Below are 17223 nucleotides of genomic sequence, written 5' to 3' on the forward strand. Positions count from 1 at the left end.
GTGGGCAACATGCATATGTTAGTCATCAGTTTGTTTTTCTTACTCTAAGTATTATTAGTCATATCAACTCTGAGAATACCAAAACGAGAGCTTGGTGTCCTTTAAGATTTAGCCCAATGATATTGTATGTGGTTCTGCACATTTGTAACAACACAAAAGAGCTAATTTAACGTGTCTATCAATACGAGGCTATTATGCATACAAACAGGAAGAAGTCAAAATTAAGTTTATTTCCTATAACAAACTACCTAAAAATATACACTGAGATAGATTAATAATTCTTTACTAATTTCCGTTGACACAACATCTGTTATGTGAGTAAATGTCGGGCTCTAAAACCTTTATTCGTTTAACTATAAATTTCTGTACAAACGTTGTTTGTTTTTTGTTTTTTTTAATTTTTAGTTGTATAATTAAAAACCATGTTGTATTTTTACAGCTTTGTTAGTTTAAAAAGATTAAGGCGCGATTCGAGGCAGGTGGCTCCTGAGGCGTAACGTATTTCCTTCAGCATTCCGCTCCATTCCTTGTCGTCTTCAAACCTGAGGAGAGAATAAAGAAATGGACTTGATCAGAATGTTGTCCAAACACATGATGGCGGCCATTTTGTGGGTTGTATCAGCATTTTAAGAATGTGGCCTATCAGTGATATCACTGAAGAACATCACAGCACAGTACTGTCACCGTTTCCTGGTGAACTGGTTCTCATTCTCACAAATGCTGATTCAGCACACACAATGGCTGCCGCTTGTGCACTCAGGCCTGTGGTGTTCCTTGAAGGGCAGCCACATCTAAAAAGTAAAATACAAACTCATCAAATATGAAAAGCAAAATATAAATTTCATAGATAAGGGTAAAACTTGCCATATGTAATTGTAAAATTTTTTATGATATTTAAAATTGTATATAATTTTGTTAGCTAAGTTAGCACAAGTGTTTAATCAGCCATAAGGGATATCAACTATGGTATACTGTATTTCTTCACTATTCTCCCACACAGGAAATCTGGTGTGCATGAAAATTGCTTCCTCCTTTGAACAAACTGTATCTAAACTATGTTCTGACAAGATTATGAAACACGTATATAGTAAAAGTTAAAAATACTGCATTTGTTTAGAACAACTTATTTTTCTTTAATCAGGAAAATGGAATACTATGATGTAATTCCTGGATTTGTTTGTGGAGAGCATAATCTCACACCTTCTCTTGTGGAAAAGTATTGAACGGTAGCGCTTTTGTAAAATACTAATAAAGGGACAGTTATTTTCATTATTTCATTGCATTTTTTAAATGTAGGCTACATTTAACACCTTTAAAATACAGAGCGGTATTATATTCTCATTGTTACATTGATAAACGATCAGGCTCATGTTTTTCCCTTTCCAATATTGAGTGCGAGTCACTGTGTGTTCAGGTCCACTTTGTTGCTAGAGGAGCCTAAGGAGTAAATTGATCAAGCTGCAGGCTTGAAAAAGTGGAGATGTTGCCTATAGCAACCAATCGGATTCCAGTTAACATTTATTTAGTACATTCTACAAAATGACAGCTAGAATCTGATTGGTTGCTATAGGCAACACCTCCACTTTTTCAAACCCGCAGTTTGATAAATTTACCCCTAGCTCTCACTCATCTTTTGGGCCATTCACCCATATAGTCAAGCTCGGACTAAGTGATAATACTAATTACCTGTTGTGTGTAGTGAAAAGTAACACAAAGAGAAGAAAAACAAAACAATCTGCAGTTCCAACAATAAAACAGTAAAAATGTGAATATCTTTTGCATTAAAAATTTCTCAGGAATAATAATTATATAATGAAGTATACAGCCCTGGAATTATTATAGTTGTTCACAGAAGATTGTCAGACATAGCTCCTAACCCTTTAGAGACTGGTGCCTGCACAGGACACAAAGTAATATCACGGGAAACGGACAATGGGATAGAAAAACCACAGTGTTCAGCAACATTTAAAAACCCATTTGTAATATTGTGCTTTTCAGAGCCATTGTTATGTTGGTATGAGCTGATTAACAAGCAATCTATAGAGAGTATACATTGTTCTGGGCGTCTAGACCTCGCTATGTTCATGGTGGTCAAATCGGTTGGACTTACTTCCACACATCGGTGACTTCTGAAGGTGCAAACTCCTGTGATTCTAGCTGAACCATTGCAAATCCTCCAATAGCATACAGAGAGCCCCCTAAACTGACCATGTTAATGGAGCTTCTTTCCTGGGGGAATTCCTGTATTGTTTCCCATCTAAAAATAATACAAACATATAAAGAATAAATGAAAAATGAGACTAATGGTCGAAGAACAACTAACATCACTTAATGTTTTATAGATGACCCATCTCATCCATAAATAAAGACCTTACAATTCATCAGAAAATTCCTCATAACCACTTTAAGTCAATTGACAAAATAAGAAAAGTAATGTTAAACGATAATGATTGTACATATCAATACCGTGACTGTATCCACACTTAGCTGTGTTACGTGTAATTTCTTTTTCCACAGGATAAATCGCTAGAGAGAGCATTTTGTCCTGAGTTCAGCTGTCATATGTCCACAGCTAAAGGCTTCATGGATGTCCAGGTCTTGGGTACAGTCACCCAAACTTAGATTTTATATTGGAACAAGCAGGGTCACCCGTTGTTGTGCGGGTCTGATTTGTAATTTGTAGCCGTTTTTATATATTAGACAAAAAATGCTATTTATAAAATAAGATTTGTTGTTTTGTTGCGTTGTTATATCGTGTTGTCAGTCAAACAATTGCTTCCAACCAAAAAATTATGTTTTCAATATAAAAAATCTGACTTTTTTTTTAAACATAAATCACTTTTGCAGGGTATAAGAAGATTATTGTTTCATATTTACCATTTTCCCTTGTTCTTTTTTCTTTGGGCTGCTATTAATGATTTATGATTTTTGCACTACCTTGGTAACCACAGTCACATGACACATAATGTAGTGAGTAGAGAGGCTTTGAAACACAGTCTTATTTTCCCACCTCTCTCTTCACACATCATGCTGGGAGCCTGTGTCTGTGAGCAGACGCTCTGTCGCGTGGTCTTAATAGGTTACTTTTTCTATCCTAAACAACTATAGAAGATTTGGCAGCTTTGACCATCCTTTATTTCATACAGTACCCTGGTATCCCTGTGTGTGGTCTAAATTTCAAGGATGACTGATAATCTCTCTCTCTCAATATATATAATCTTACATAGGTTACTTTTTCTATACTAAATAACTATTATACAACATAGCGACAAGGCGACAAATATTGACACAACATTTTATGGTTGTAAACAATTGTTTGACTGCTGGAAGGAAACCTCTAACAACAACAAAACAAATCTTATTTTCTAAATAGCAATTTTGGTCTATTTACCCAATACTTTACTAATATATATAAAAAATCTGTTACACATTACAAATCGGACCCGCGCAACAGCGGGTGACCCTGCTTGTTATCACTAACAGCTTAGTGCGGATTCCATACAATTCTACCTTTTATCTAAATTATATGTATTTATTTTTAGAACCAATAACTGGTCCCTCTTAGCACAAATCTTATTTATTAAAACTGGATTGCTACACCCAGGACCTAATGTACTGATATACCCGATGCACCCAGCACTACACTGATATGTATACACGACTCCCTCATACTTACTTGTTACTGGCAATATCATAGGCTTCCACTGATGCCGTTAGACCGTCCTCTGTGACACCACCGGCAATGATGATCTTTCCATTGTGAACCGCAACACCAAACATTGAGCGGGCTGTTCTCATTGGAGGAAGGTCCTTCCAGTCGCCTTTCTTGGGATTGAATGCAAACATTCTCCCAGTACATTTCCTATTGTGAGAAAAAGCAAAGCTCAAGAAATACCTTTACATTTATTCAAGGACTAGTAAACATGCTTGGCTGTCCTGCCAAAGATGGGGTAGTGGGGGGAGTAGCAGGGCTTCTCACTAAAGGAGGGAGAGGTACGTTTTACCCCAGCAGGGCTTCTCACTAAAGGAGCGAGGATAAGTTTTACCCCAGCAGGGCTTCTCACTAAAGGAGGGAGAGATAAGATTTACCCCAGCAGGGCTTCTCACTAAAGGAGGGAGAGGTACGTTTTACCCCAGCAGGGCTTCTCACTGAAGTAGGGAGAGATAAGATTTACCCCAGCAGGGCTTCTCACTAAAGGAGGGAGAGGTACGTTTTACCCCAGCAGGGCTTCTCACTAAAGGAGGGAGAGATAAGATTTACAGAACACAATCGATTTTACACCGCACCAAGCTTTAAACCCCTTGAAGGTTAATTACGTACATAATGTTTAATCATATAGGGGAGGTGCTCCAATACTATGTATCAGCTATTAATAACAGAAAAAGAGAGAAAGAAAGAGAGGAATAGTATTTTGTGGGCACTCTTTTATACAAATGGTTGTGATATATTGGTATTATAAAAACAAATAAACTTTATTGTTGATTATATTTAAAAATTGTCACAGCGAAATATTAAAAAAGATGAATGTGATATTGAAACCTGTATTAATTCAGTTAAAAAGGTAGAGTACTACCAAGCAGCAAGCTCAGCGTAACGCCGACGCGCGTTTCGCTTCTGAGCTTTGAGCTTGCTGCTCTATTTTATTAACAAATAACATAGGCTGAGAGTCAGTACATACTTAGCTAGGAGATCAGGATTAGGTCCTGTTAGCATCTAGATCTTAGATTGATTCTAACAGGAGTGTTTAGAAACCAGCCTATTACAACCAAGTAATAGAAAGGCATTTTTGAGTCTTCAGCTTTCACTCATTATTAAGTTATATCTATCGGAGTGAAAATTAGGAATTGTGGTTTATAGACACCAATTAAGGGATTAAAGGGCTTATTTGTACCAAATAGTTTATCTGAACCACAGATCCATCCCATCCAATAGTGCTTATTTATCAGCCTTATTAACGGATCCCTGCTGATATTTAGCAGCAGAGACCCACTATAGGAACTCCTAGTCATAGACTTATATCAATTGAGTGTACTCCATTATACTCGTTAGCCGCTAATCACATAGATTAATAGCAGCAAGCCAGCTTGGTAGTACTCTATCTTTTTAACTGAATTAATACAGGTTTCAATATCACATTCATCTTTTTTAATATTTCGCTGTGACAATTTTTAAATATAATCAACAATAAAGTTTATTTGTTTTTATTATACCAATATATCACAACCATTTGTATAAAAGAGTGCCCACAACATACTATTCCTCTCTTTCTTTCTCTCTTTTTCTGTTATTAATAGAGATAAGATTTACCCCAGCAGGGCTTCTCACTAAAGGAGGGAGAGATAAGATTTACCCCAGCAGGGCTTCTCACTAAAGGAGGGAGAGATAAGATTTACCCCAGCAGGGCTTCTCACTGAAGGAGGGAGAGATAAGATTTACCCCAGCAGGGCTTCTCACTGAAGGAGGGAGAGATAAGATTTACCCCAGCAGGGCTTCTCACTAAAGGAGGGAGAGATAAGATTTACCCCAGCAGGGCTTCTCACTGAAGGAGGGAGAGATAAGATTTACCCCAGCAGGGCTTCTCACTGGCGGAGCGAGGATAAGTTTTACCCCAGCAGGGCTTCTCACTGACGGAGCGAGGATAAGTTTTACCCCAGCAGGGCTTCTCGCTAAAGGACGCAGGGATACGTTTTACCCCAGCAGAGCTTCTCACTGAAGGAGGGAGGATAAGATTTACCCCAGCAGGGCTTCTCACTGAAAGAGGGGGAATAAGTTTTACCCCAGCAGGGTTTCTCACTAAAGGAGGCAGGGATACATTTGACTCCAGCAGGGCTTCTCCCTGAAGATGGGAGGGATGTCTTTGAGTGTGGGTGAGGGGATGAAATAAAATTTTGCAAGATTATGTAATAAGCACTTATACATTGTACCCATAGTAATAAATGAATAAAATGGTTCATGAATTGTACTCGTACAGATCAATCACACAAAAAATAGCATATAAGCATTGTATAAATAGTAGCCAGTCAGATAATAAAAGAGCACATATGTATTGTATCCATAACAACCAATCAGATAATAAAATGGATACAATACATATGTGCTATAACACCCAGTCAGATATTCTCTTTGTTCAGTCTACAGAATGACTAATAACTGTTCCTGTGATGGGTGACTGCACCAGAATATATTTGTAGCGCAGTATTCACACTGTAGTGGTTTGTCATAGACCAGACGCCTTGAGGACACCCTCAGTCTCTTCCGTCCGCTCCAGACTTCCCAGCTTGGGACAGGTGCAGTAAACCAAGAAACGTCTGACAGACTTCACCAGCTTGTTCCTTAGAGTAACAGTAAATCTAGGCCTTAATCCCAAAATAGCATAAACTTCTAAGGTGGCAGAAACAAAATTAGGAGTAATTGTTTCATCCCATATCTAGTAGCTGCCAGGAAGGACTGTGACTAGAGCCAATTTACTGTCCTAGCTCATTACCTGGCACATATGAAACCCCCTCTAGATTGCTGAAACCCTAGCCTGCAAGGATGTAGCTATAGCCCCAACAGCCATAGTGACTGCTAGGGGGGGGGGGGGGGGGCATCCGTATAGGGGGGCTTGGCTCCTATAATTTGATCTCAGTCTGGCCGTATATCTATTTTTACCACTATCACTGGGATTCAGCAGCGGCTAAGGATAAAATTAATGTGTGTGTGTGTATAATATATATATATATATATATATATATATATATATATATATATATATATATATATATATTCCATGTACCTATGTCAAATTGCTATGTCATTAGTACATTGTGTGTTGTTTTGAGACTGAGCAGATATCGGTGGGTGGGACCGGATGTATCGTGCCCTGGGGGTTTGGGGCCACACAATCTTTTGCAGACTATTTTCTAGTTACTTCTCTGACATGACCTCAATTCCCTGTTTGTCATAGCAGAGAACACAGAAGTGAAGAGAGGGTGTGTAGTGTTTTTATATACGTATATATATCCAAAGCCATAGGCCATACTTGCCTACTTTTGCAGGCAGCTTTCCGGGAGGGGGGTCCGACGAGGGGGGCGTGGCCACGCGTGGGGCACCGTTAGGCTCCGCCCCTGTCAATCAAGGAATTTTAGCCAATCACAGCAGGGGGCAGGGCCACGATGGCGCGTTTAGCCCCGCCCCCGTCATCTTCAACAACGCCGAAATCTGGATCTGGGATTTTTGCCTGCTCTCTCTGGAGTCTGGGATAACTCCTAAAAATTCGGGAGTCTTTCGGACATTCCGGGAGAGTAGGCAACTATGCCATAGGCCCACATTAGTATATATAGTCTCTGCCTGCGCATTGGAGGCAGCATAAGCTCCGCCTTCCTGTCACATGACTGCAGATTGGCTCTGTGAACGCTGCTGGAGCTTATTCCTGTTGTGTGAGAAGAACTCAGCACTTGCCTTACGTGCAGAAAAAAGACTGCTGCACCCTAGTAAATGAAGTTCTTTCTAATGACAAAACAAAAATTATTAATGCTATTTCTATGTCAAGATAAACAATAATAAATATATAATTTCTTAACCTTAGATGAAACTCTGTTTGCATGTGCTGTGCAGTTGAATTTACGCTATTGTTCTCTGTTGTCTGCCATTTTCTGCAGTCTGATTGTTTGTGTGCTTCAGTGGGATTACTGACAGGACGTCAATATGTACACCATAAGATACAATATATTCTTCTATGAACAAAGAATAGTTCTATGCGCTTAGTGGCTTCTAGTTCTGGTCTGTATTAGTCTGTTAGTGTGATGATTTCTGATAGTAAATTATAAAATGACAAATAATAATAAGAGCCACACTACACCAAATTAGTGTATACAATTATTGTGTAGTATTAACAACATCTTATGTTAGATATTATATATTATCATTGATAGTATATGGAATGTAATTCCTCAATTCATTTCATATCAACCATACAAGTCTACAGCAAGTAGTAAATGCCACAAGAAAATAATAACTTTCCAAAACTCATACAACATAGCTCCTGCGCTTCACTCCGAGTCAGTGGTTAAAAAACTAATGCATATCCAATGCTAAGCAATTATCACGTGGACAAAAGATATCTGTGGGAAAACAATTATATCCTGTGTAGAATAAGTTTCTACCGAGAATTAGGGGTAGATTTAATGAAATGTCTAAAAAGGAAACGTGGATGTGTTACCCATAACAACTAATCAGATTCTAGCTTACATTTAGCTAGTACGTTCTTGAAAATGATAGCTAGAACCTGATTGGTTGTTAACAGCAACACCGCAACGTTTGCTTTTTAGACGTTTTAGTAAATCTAGTCCTTAGTCATTTATACCAGTACCAGAACAAATTTTACTTCCTGAGGGTCATCTGATTCAGTTGTTACATTTTCACTAATGGAGAGGTTAAAACATATAAAACATGTTTTTGTTGGGTAGGTCTTGAATCACATAATGGTACAGTGTTATTCTTGTGTGTGGATCAGGGGGTATATTTACTAAACTGCGGGTTTGAAAAAGTGCAGATGTTGCCTATAGCAACCAATCAGATTCTATCTGTCATTTTGTAGAATGCACTAAATAAATGAAAGCTAGAATCTGATTGGTTGCTATAGGCAACATCTCCACTTTTCCAAACCCGCAGTTTAGTAAATCTAGCCCTAGGTCTTTAATTGCAAGCCTTATCATTAGCACTTTAATCGGTGTGTTCCTCAACATACTCCCCTGAGCTAGACCAAATGGTTGAGCATTATTCAATAGACTTATTTAATAACAAGGTGCAAATAACACAGCTATGCACTAATCCACAGCAGATATTTGCATGAGTTAGTCCAAGGCAGTAGAGAGAAACAATGTCCCAGGCACCCACCAATGCCCTCAAAGGACTTATGGCCAGTGTAGTTCTCCCTTTTTGCTCCACTTATAATGGTATTAAAATAGATTTGTAGCAGATATTACCAGCTTACACATTACCTACCGTTTTAGCTATGTGAACAATTCATGTTGGTGCTTTGATCTCATAATGTAATCTGGTGATTCCAGCAAAGGTAAAGTGCAGCCCTCTTGTGGGACCAAGGGCCACGTATGATATTGCGCTGCTCACCACAGATCTAAGTGCTTAGCTGCATTACCGATTTGTTGCTTGCATGTTCTAACCATATGGCGTCATGTGGAGCTAGCTACAGTGACTGCGTTACATTGCAACAGTGTGTGGCACACGATTTTGCACCACTAAGTGTCATGTCCTTGTCTTTTTTGCAGGTAAGAAAACGGTGTGCTCCCTCCCTTCAGACACAGAATGCCTCTGTAAATGTGCGCTCTGCAATTCTTTATATCATTTAAATATTCTTGTTCCTCAAAATGAAATTACATCTTTGCATGTTGAGGTAAAATTAGGCACATTCATCCTACTCTCCATCTGGACAGTGCAAACATTTTGAACTGCCCCAGGCACCACCGCAAACGTCAAAATTAGGTGAGTGATATCACAAAAGGACGCTAGCACTGTGGCCTTGCACATTTGCACTTTCATAAATGAACCCTATCGACATTAATGGGAAGTGCAATCTACATACACAATCAAACTAAGAAAAATTGAATGCTTTCAGAAAAGTAACTTGTTGTATATGACACTAATTATATGACACAGTGCTAGTGTAGCACTGGCCTAACTTTCACTACAGTAAAATCTAATGTCTCTGATTGGTCGCTGTAGTTTACAGCATTTGTCAAACAGACCATCTACTAAAAGGGAACTCTACCTTCATGGAGATCTATTATTATAGCTTATCTGTCGTCTTATCCAAGGGCAAGGAAAGCAATTAAGCTTGCCTGGATAATAGAGTTGTCTGAAAGTTGAGAACCTGTTTAAGCCGTGTTGGAACTACAGTGGGTGCAGCTGCTATGGTGGCAAAGGTGAAGGGCGCCAAGAATGCCAAGTCAGCATAAAATACATTTTTACAGTTGCTCCTGATTGCAAACACATGTTATAGCACGCACACGGGACTGTGATCACCAGGGCCAGACTGGGACTAAAAATCAGCCCTGGAATTTTTAAACCCACAGGCCCACCTGCTGTCGGCTCCATGCACAATATTGTTGCACGCTGAAGTGGCGTTGCTGGTGCAGTCCAACATGAAGCATCAGCACAAACTTTTGTATCACACTTTGGGCTATATTTACTAAGCTGCGGGTTTGAAAAAGTGGGGATGTTGCCTATAGCAACCAATCAGATTCTAGCTGTCATTTTGTAGAATGTACTAAATAAATGAAAGCTAGAATCTGATTGGTTGCTATAGGCAACATCCCCACTTTTTCAAACCCGCAGCTTAGTAAACCTAGCCCTTTGTCTTCTGCCCACCCTGATCAATTCCCTTGTTGTGCAAATCACCTGGAGCACCGTGAAAATGCACAAAACTATAATTATTTAAAATAAATTTATAATATATATATATATATATATATATATATATATATATATATATATATATATATTATATATACACACACATATATAATATATGTGTGTGTGTATGTATATATATATATATAATTGTAAATATCTGAGTTATAAATTAACACAGAATGTAAAAAAACATACACACACAATAATAAAAGTTAATATTGTCTGCAGAAAAAAATGAAAAATGAAAAATAAAAATCAAAAAATCAGTCCAGAAAAAATATATATGTAAATGGATGCATATAGCATTAAGCATTCTCAACAAAAATCAACCATTGAATAAATATTCCTGACAATGAAACACCGCAGACCTCTTAACAAAAAATAAAAAATGCATTACCTGCTTGCTGGCTGCTGTCATTACAGTAATTTACAGGTGTGTTCCCATGTGCATAAAACCGCGCTGCTGGAACCGCTCCTCCTAGCTTCTAAGCGACCGCGAGTGACGTCATCACGCGGGCGCGCCGTCATGACGTCATCGCGCGGCCGCGCCGTCATGATGTCATCGCGCGGCCGCGACATGAATGAAAAAAAACCCCACAGCTTGCCGGCGCTTCAGTGCAGGGCGGAAGGGCGGACCGGCCCATCTGGCATTCGGCCCTTCTGGCAAATGCCAGAATTGCCAGATGGCCAGTCCGGCCCTGGTCATCATTACTCATCAGGACTTAGACTAACCCTGTAGCTGGAACAAGAGATACGGCAGAAAACCAAGTAATTTTAACATGGCCAGAGCTGGATTCGGACGTGGCTGCGTGCGTTTGAGTTTGGCACGCCCTTACTGTACATTGACTGCGGCAAAACGCCCCTTCCTGACCCATTCACTCCCCGAAATCATAGGCTGTAGTAAGCGTCTTTTGCATTTGAATATGGAGCGGACAGGGCTGCGTTCACGGCCGCATGGCCCAGATCTGGGCAGGCGCAGAGTGATTTTGTGTACAATACGCTCAAACACGGCAGATACGTGCATTGATGAATCAGGACCTATGACTTATCACACTTACTTCTCATCTGTTTTGCCTCCAATACAATAGATCAGTCCGTTATGCGACACTATAGAATGTCCATAAACCTTGAGTGGGAGTTTCTTCGCCTCTTTCCAAGCCATTGCTCTGAAACAGGATAAAGACGATAAAGACATTTAACATTTCGGGAAGATGTGCAAAGAGTGAGTGGGCTTGGTAACTATATACAACGTACTTAACATCATAACAGAACACAGTATCCAGTGACTCTTCAGACTGCAGGTCTTTGCCAGCAATGGCATAGATACAATTATCAGCCTCACCCAGGCCAAAAAGACATCTGGCTGACGGTAGAGGTGGGAGCCCAATCCATTCACCGCCAATGCTGTCCAACTGAAATGCAGACGAACAACAGCGTCAGCAATAAGCATATATTACATAATATTAATTACTGTTTATATGAATCATATATTTACGTTATTCTCTAGCTATTCCTTTCTGATTCAAATAATGGAGCATGAAGGTGAAATTAATTGTCATTGCTATTTGTTGTGAATCATGTAATATCTCGACTGTATACTATAGAATACATATTTAGAGGTAATATGGGAATGTATATAATCTGCATATACATCATCAGGTAGAGATAGTAATATTGATGTCATTTAGTTTTATCACTTCCGTCACTGACTGTAGTTTCCAATCTACATCACATTTCTCAATAGGAGCCATTGGCTAGTACGATTCACCTTTCTGAAGAATTGATTCTTCAGAACGACCTAGCGGGGGTGAGAGGTCAGGGGAAAGGTGACTTGGTCTACATATGGGTGGAAATAACTTCTACCTTTATCTATTGTGAACAAGTAGTGATGGTATAAATGTGAAAGTAAAGCTGGACATACACAGGCCAATCTGGACACTCCGCCTGACTGCCCGGCGGCGGGATCACTTTTACACACTTGTACAAACACGTGTGGTCAAAGATTTAGCGACCAGCCAGGGCTCCGTTCATGCAGTGGCACGATGGCTGCATGGCCAGATAGCCGTTTCACTAACACAATGTACAGGCAAACATATTATATAATAAAATATCTTCCCTGCAAAGCTGGTGAAAAACTGTGTGTGAAACAGCTTTACTGAGTAAATATTGTCTATTACTATAGAAAACAAAACTCCAAACCTCATATTCGTCATAAGTGTTTTCATTAGGGCGTTCACTCAAGGATTTTTTTTTTTTTATAGGCGAACATTCATCTATCAATCATCAACCACTCATCCTCCATCACTAGCCCTATAATCACTTGTCTTCCACTAATCATTAGCGCCTCATGTTCCATAAATAACCCCCGCCATTTCTATTCCCTCATCCTCCATCATGAACCTTGGTCCTCCATCAATATTTGGCATCTCATCCTGAATCATTAACCTCCTTTCATCATCATTCTTCATTAACCCCTCTCATCATCATCCTCCATTAATCCCCTCATGCTCATAACATCATCCACCTGACCCCTTCCCTCACTGATCAGGACCGCCACACTGCTCCAGAGGGTGTACAGATCATATCCTGTGCCAAACCCATACCCGCTCCTGCTTGAATCGATAGGAACAAAACATTTTCCCACAAAATAAGTTTAAATTGGCCCCTCCACAATGGAGGTCAGCACACACAGGATCACTTAGATGCCAATGTCAGCATTAGAAGAAGGGTATAGGCCCGACATTAGGGTGGGCACATCTGGCACACACATGTCTCCTACTCGTTATAGTGAAATCGAGTCCTAAATAGTACCTCCACCTCCCATGGTGCAGTCAGATGAGTGTCACTGCACTGAAAACTCTACTGTTCTCTTATTATTGCCCCTGAAACTACCACATTGAAGATATGAGGCACTAGAAGATTTGGGGCCCTGGTAAAAATTCAAATGATTATCAAAGGTGGCTCCCTGTCACAACTATACAGCCAGGTACTATGTTCACAACTTAGATCTCTTTAACAATAACTACATTGAGTAGATGCAGCAGTGGTAGTAAAGCAATAGTAGTAGAAGGACTTCCATTTGACTGTTACACAGGAATGCGAGAGAGAGAGAGAGCACAGTGTAGGACAGAATGTCCAAAGTTGAGCATCTCCTTTAATTTAGTAAGTTGGTCATTTCAGTGTTATTTTTTACCTTAAAAATGCAGAGCAGGTAAGCATGTATGACATTCCTCCTGAACAAAGATTAAGGGCTAGATTTACTTAACTGTGGGTTTGGAGAAGTGGAGATGTTACCTATAGCAACCAATCAGATTCCAGCTTTCATTCATTTAGTGCATTCTACAAAATGACAGCTAGAATATGATTGGTTGCTATAGGCAACATCTCCACTTTTTTAAACCCGCAGTTTAGTAAATATACCCCTAAGTCTCATGATGAAACCAATGGTCTCTTGGGTACAATGAAAAAGAACTACATACCTGAAAGAAGTAGGACTGTATTGGTTGATCCTTATTTTCTTCATCCACATACAAACCTCCAATGACATAGACCTGTTTTGATTTAGTGACTATGCTGGAATGATTTCTTGGAATCTGCTCAGAAAGCGCTACCAAAAAGCATTCATTTTCCATAGGATCATAAGCCACTGTCGCCGTGTCACTGACCATGAGGACCAGGTCTTTGACAAACATGCCATGCCTCGGAATGTCATTCAAGTAACCAGGAAGTAAGTCTTCATCCCCAACATCGCCATCTACTGCCTTGTCCTTGGGTGGCTCAGGCAGTTTTCCTGCATAGGCATCTTTAATGACTTTAATCTTTTTCTGTATATCGGGATTCCCTTTAATTAGGTCATCCTTTTCTACATGATCCTTGAAATATTTTTCGTCTATCAAGCGAAACCGAATACAGTCAAAGACCTCCGACAGACTCTTTATTTTGTTCTCCTTGTCCGTCCTAGCCCATTTCATCACAGCTTCAAACGCGACTTCTTCATTTTCAATGTTTAAGGTATCACTGGAAATGACAGCAATTAGCTCGTGTGTGGCAAGCTGGAGAAAATCATCTTCATTACATATCTGGCTGAATCGATCACAAACATAATCACGGGCAGTGACTGCAAGTCGTGGGCAGTCCAGAAGAAGACCCAACCTGTAGATAGCCAGACAATTAGCAGCTGAGAGTCGTCGCTGGAGATAAGTGACACAAACCGTGAACACAGATGGGATCTGGAAACGACTGGCCAATGCGAATATATCCTGGACATTTGCATCATTAAGGTCTATATCGGCACAATATAGATATTTAAGAATGGCTTCCATTACACCTGGCTCAACATTGTCTAACTCCATATTTTTTTTCTTTTCCTCACTTTCATCAGATAAAAAGAACTCCCGGAAATAAGGACTACAAGCAGCAAGAATGAGCCTGTGGCAGGGTAGACTTTTGTCTCCAGCTTTCAGGAAGCAATCAACAAACTTATTTTCATCGAGAAGTTCTTTTAGACCATCCTGAAGAAGAGTAGATTGGTAAAGTCGGACTTCTTCTTTCAGTTCCTGGGTGGGATCCATTTTTTTCCCCTTGAAGAGCAGAGAGATGTGGGAAAAAGCAGAAATGCCGTAGCTGTTGTCAGCTCCCAAGTCAAGCAGTAAAAGGACTGATCAGTGAATTCTGCCAAGCTTAAACTCTCTGCAATTTAAGCCCACCAGCTAAATATAGGTACAGGCTCTTACAATATGGAATTCAGGTTGGCCAGTTTGGAAAGAGGAATTGCTCCTGCAGCTGTCACAGATTGAAAGAAACAACTGTAGATTTTGGTTACTAGGATGGGATAGCTTTGTAAAAAGTGACCAGTGCCAAAGAGAGAATGATGAATACATGCAGACTTGCATCATAATATATTTTAAATAGATGACATTTCTGCAATTTATAATTCTGCAATTATTTGCTATGCTTACGTTGAACAAAGTTACAATTGCCTTCTTTACTTTTGTACGGTGGTAAGCGAAGAATAAAAATGGTTCTGCAAATGCAGTTACAAAAGTTGTTTTAAATACTTCAAAAGCACAATTTACTTGAAATGGGCGCACAATCCAAAATAAAGATATATACACCACTGTTGTTTTGATTAAAGTGTCATCCTTTTCTGCTGTTATGAAATCTATACATTCTAAATACTTTTTAAACAATTCAGAATAGCACCTATACATCCCATTAAGCAGCACGCACACATATTGTATAGTACAGGTACAAACTTTCATTACCTGCATTCAGGGATGGTTTTAGGGTGCATCAGAGAGGGCATAAGTCTCAGACCCCTGGGGGTATATTTACTAAGCTGCGGGTTTGAAAAGTGGAGATGTTGCCTATAACAACCAATGAGATTCTAGCTCTCATTTATTTTGTACATTCTACAAAATGACAGCTAGAATCTGATTGGTTGCTATAGGCAACATCTCCACTTTTCAAACCCGCAGTTTAGTAAATATATCATCTAGTTTCAGAAGGGCCCAAGTTCCAGTATTTTGCTCCTTATTATATTTTCAAACCTGAGAGATTATTTTACATGAACATTTTACTTTATTTTGTAACAACGTGAAAATGTACATCTAAGAACACTTTACAATTAATTATATAGATGAATAAAAGTGTGTAAAACAAGAACCACACATTTTTCCTCTGTAATCCATGCTAATAATATACCCATGAGTTAGCTGCAGGCTTGACACAGCTTGCTACGTCACTGTATATCTCCAAAAGAGCAAAGCAAGAGTCTCTGGAGATTAATGTCATGTAAGCTGGCAGCACTGACAATGTTTCTATGTTTAGCTGCTTCTAAACAAAGCTTCCACATCACCAGCAGAGAAATCACACACAGGCGTGTCAGAGCAGACACTCTCATGGACACCAGACCGAGACAGTCTGTGGCTCTCCAGTTTATGGTAGCAGTGCATGCTGCAACTTGTAGTTCCACAAGACCCACAGGTTTTCTTTCTTTAATCTAAACCGTGTGTAGTTTATATTTACGTTTGAGTATGGCACAGCTCTTATCTAGGCTGTATTTTATCTGTGAGTGTAATAATTTTACATTATTGGAGCTGCAGCTGTTATCCTTTTAACACATCCCCCCAACCAAACTCAATAGCTTGTCTCTTTACAGTGTTGCAAACAATAGGTCATTGCTAAATTATAGCATAGTGTAGTCAATTACCTAATTTGCCTGGGTTAGGCCCAACGCACAGCATTTTGGGCAGATTTGACCTAAAACTACCAAACTAGACATCAAAATCAGTGTGTTGAGTGAATAAATCATGAATTATCACTATGCGACACCTAGCTAGCCATAGTCACATGTGGTCCAATTCAAAAAGACAAACTCGGCAAACAACTTCTGGAATTTTTGTAATTTCAAACTCAACTCTTCTTTTCTATATTAGATTAAGAGTCTTAAGAGCTGGATGCGTTTTGCACCTCAAACGTGTATAAAAAACAGGGCCTGTTTAAGGGTTCTGGCCCCCCTAGGCTAATACACCTGTAGCGCCCCCCACCAATGAATAGGCATATAGGAGTACTTCTGAATATGGATATTCAGGAGTATTCTCCAGCATTCATATTTAGACAGATTGTGCTCTTCTTTCTTCTACCTGTTCCTGCTCTTCTCTCTTCTACTTGTTTCTGCTCTTCTCTCTTACCTGTTTTTGCTCTTCTCTATTACCTGTTCTTGCTCTTCTCTCTTACTTGTTCTTGCTCTTCTCTATTACCTGTTCCTGCTCTTCTCTTTAACCTGTTCTTGTTCTTCTCTCTTACCT

General features: G+C 39.4%; 1 protein-coding gene across 1 annotated transcript; it reads right to left on the bottom strand.

Moving 5' to 3' along the window:
* Positions 1 to 210: 210 nt before the first annotated feature.
* Positions 211 to 15068, bottom strand: KLHL41 (kelch like family member 41). Its single transcript, XM_075180698.1, has 6 exons — positions 13894 to 15068; positions 11669 to 11826; positions 11473 to 11580; positions 3677 to 3862; positions 2111 to 2257; positions 211 to 542 (listed from the first exon to the last, which is right to left on the bottom strand). The coding sequence occupies exons 1-6, from the start codon at positions 14983 to 14985 to the stop codon at positions 434 to 436; spliced, it is 1800 nt and encodes a 599-aa protein (XP_075036799.1). The 5' UTR covers positions 14986 to 15068; the 3' UTR covers positions 211 to 433.
* Positions 15069 to 17223: the final 2155 nt, after the last annotated feature.

Source organism: Mixophyes fleayi, chromosome 7, assembly GCF_038048845.1.
Source record: "Mixophyes fleayi isolate aMixFle1 chromosome 7, aMixFle1.hap1, whole genome shotgun sequence".
NCBI classification, from domain to species: domain Eukaryota; kingdom Metazoa; phylum Chordata; class Amphibia; order Anura; family Limnodynastidae; genus Mixophyes; species Mixophyes fleayi.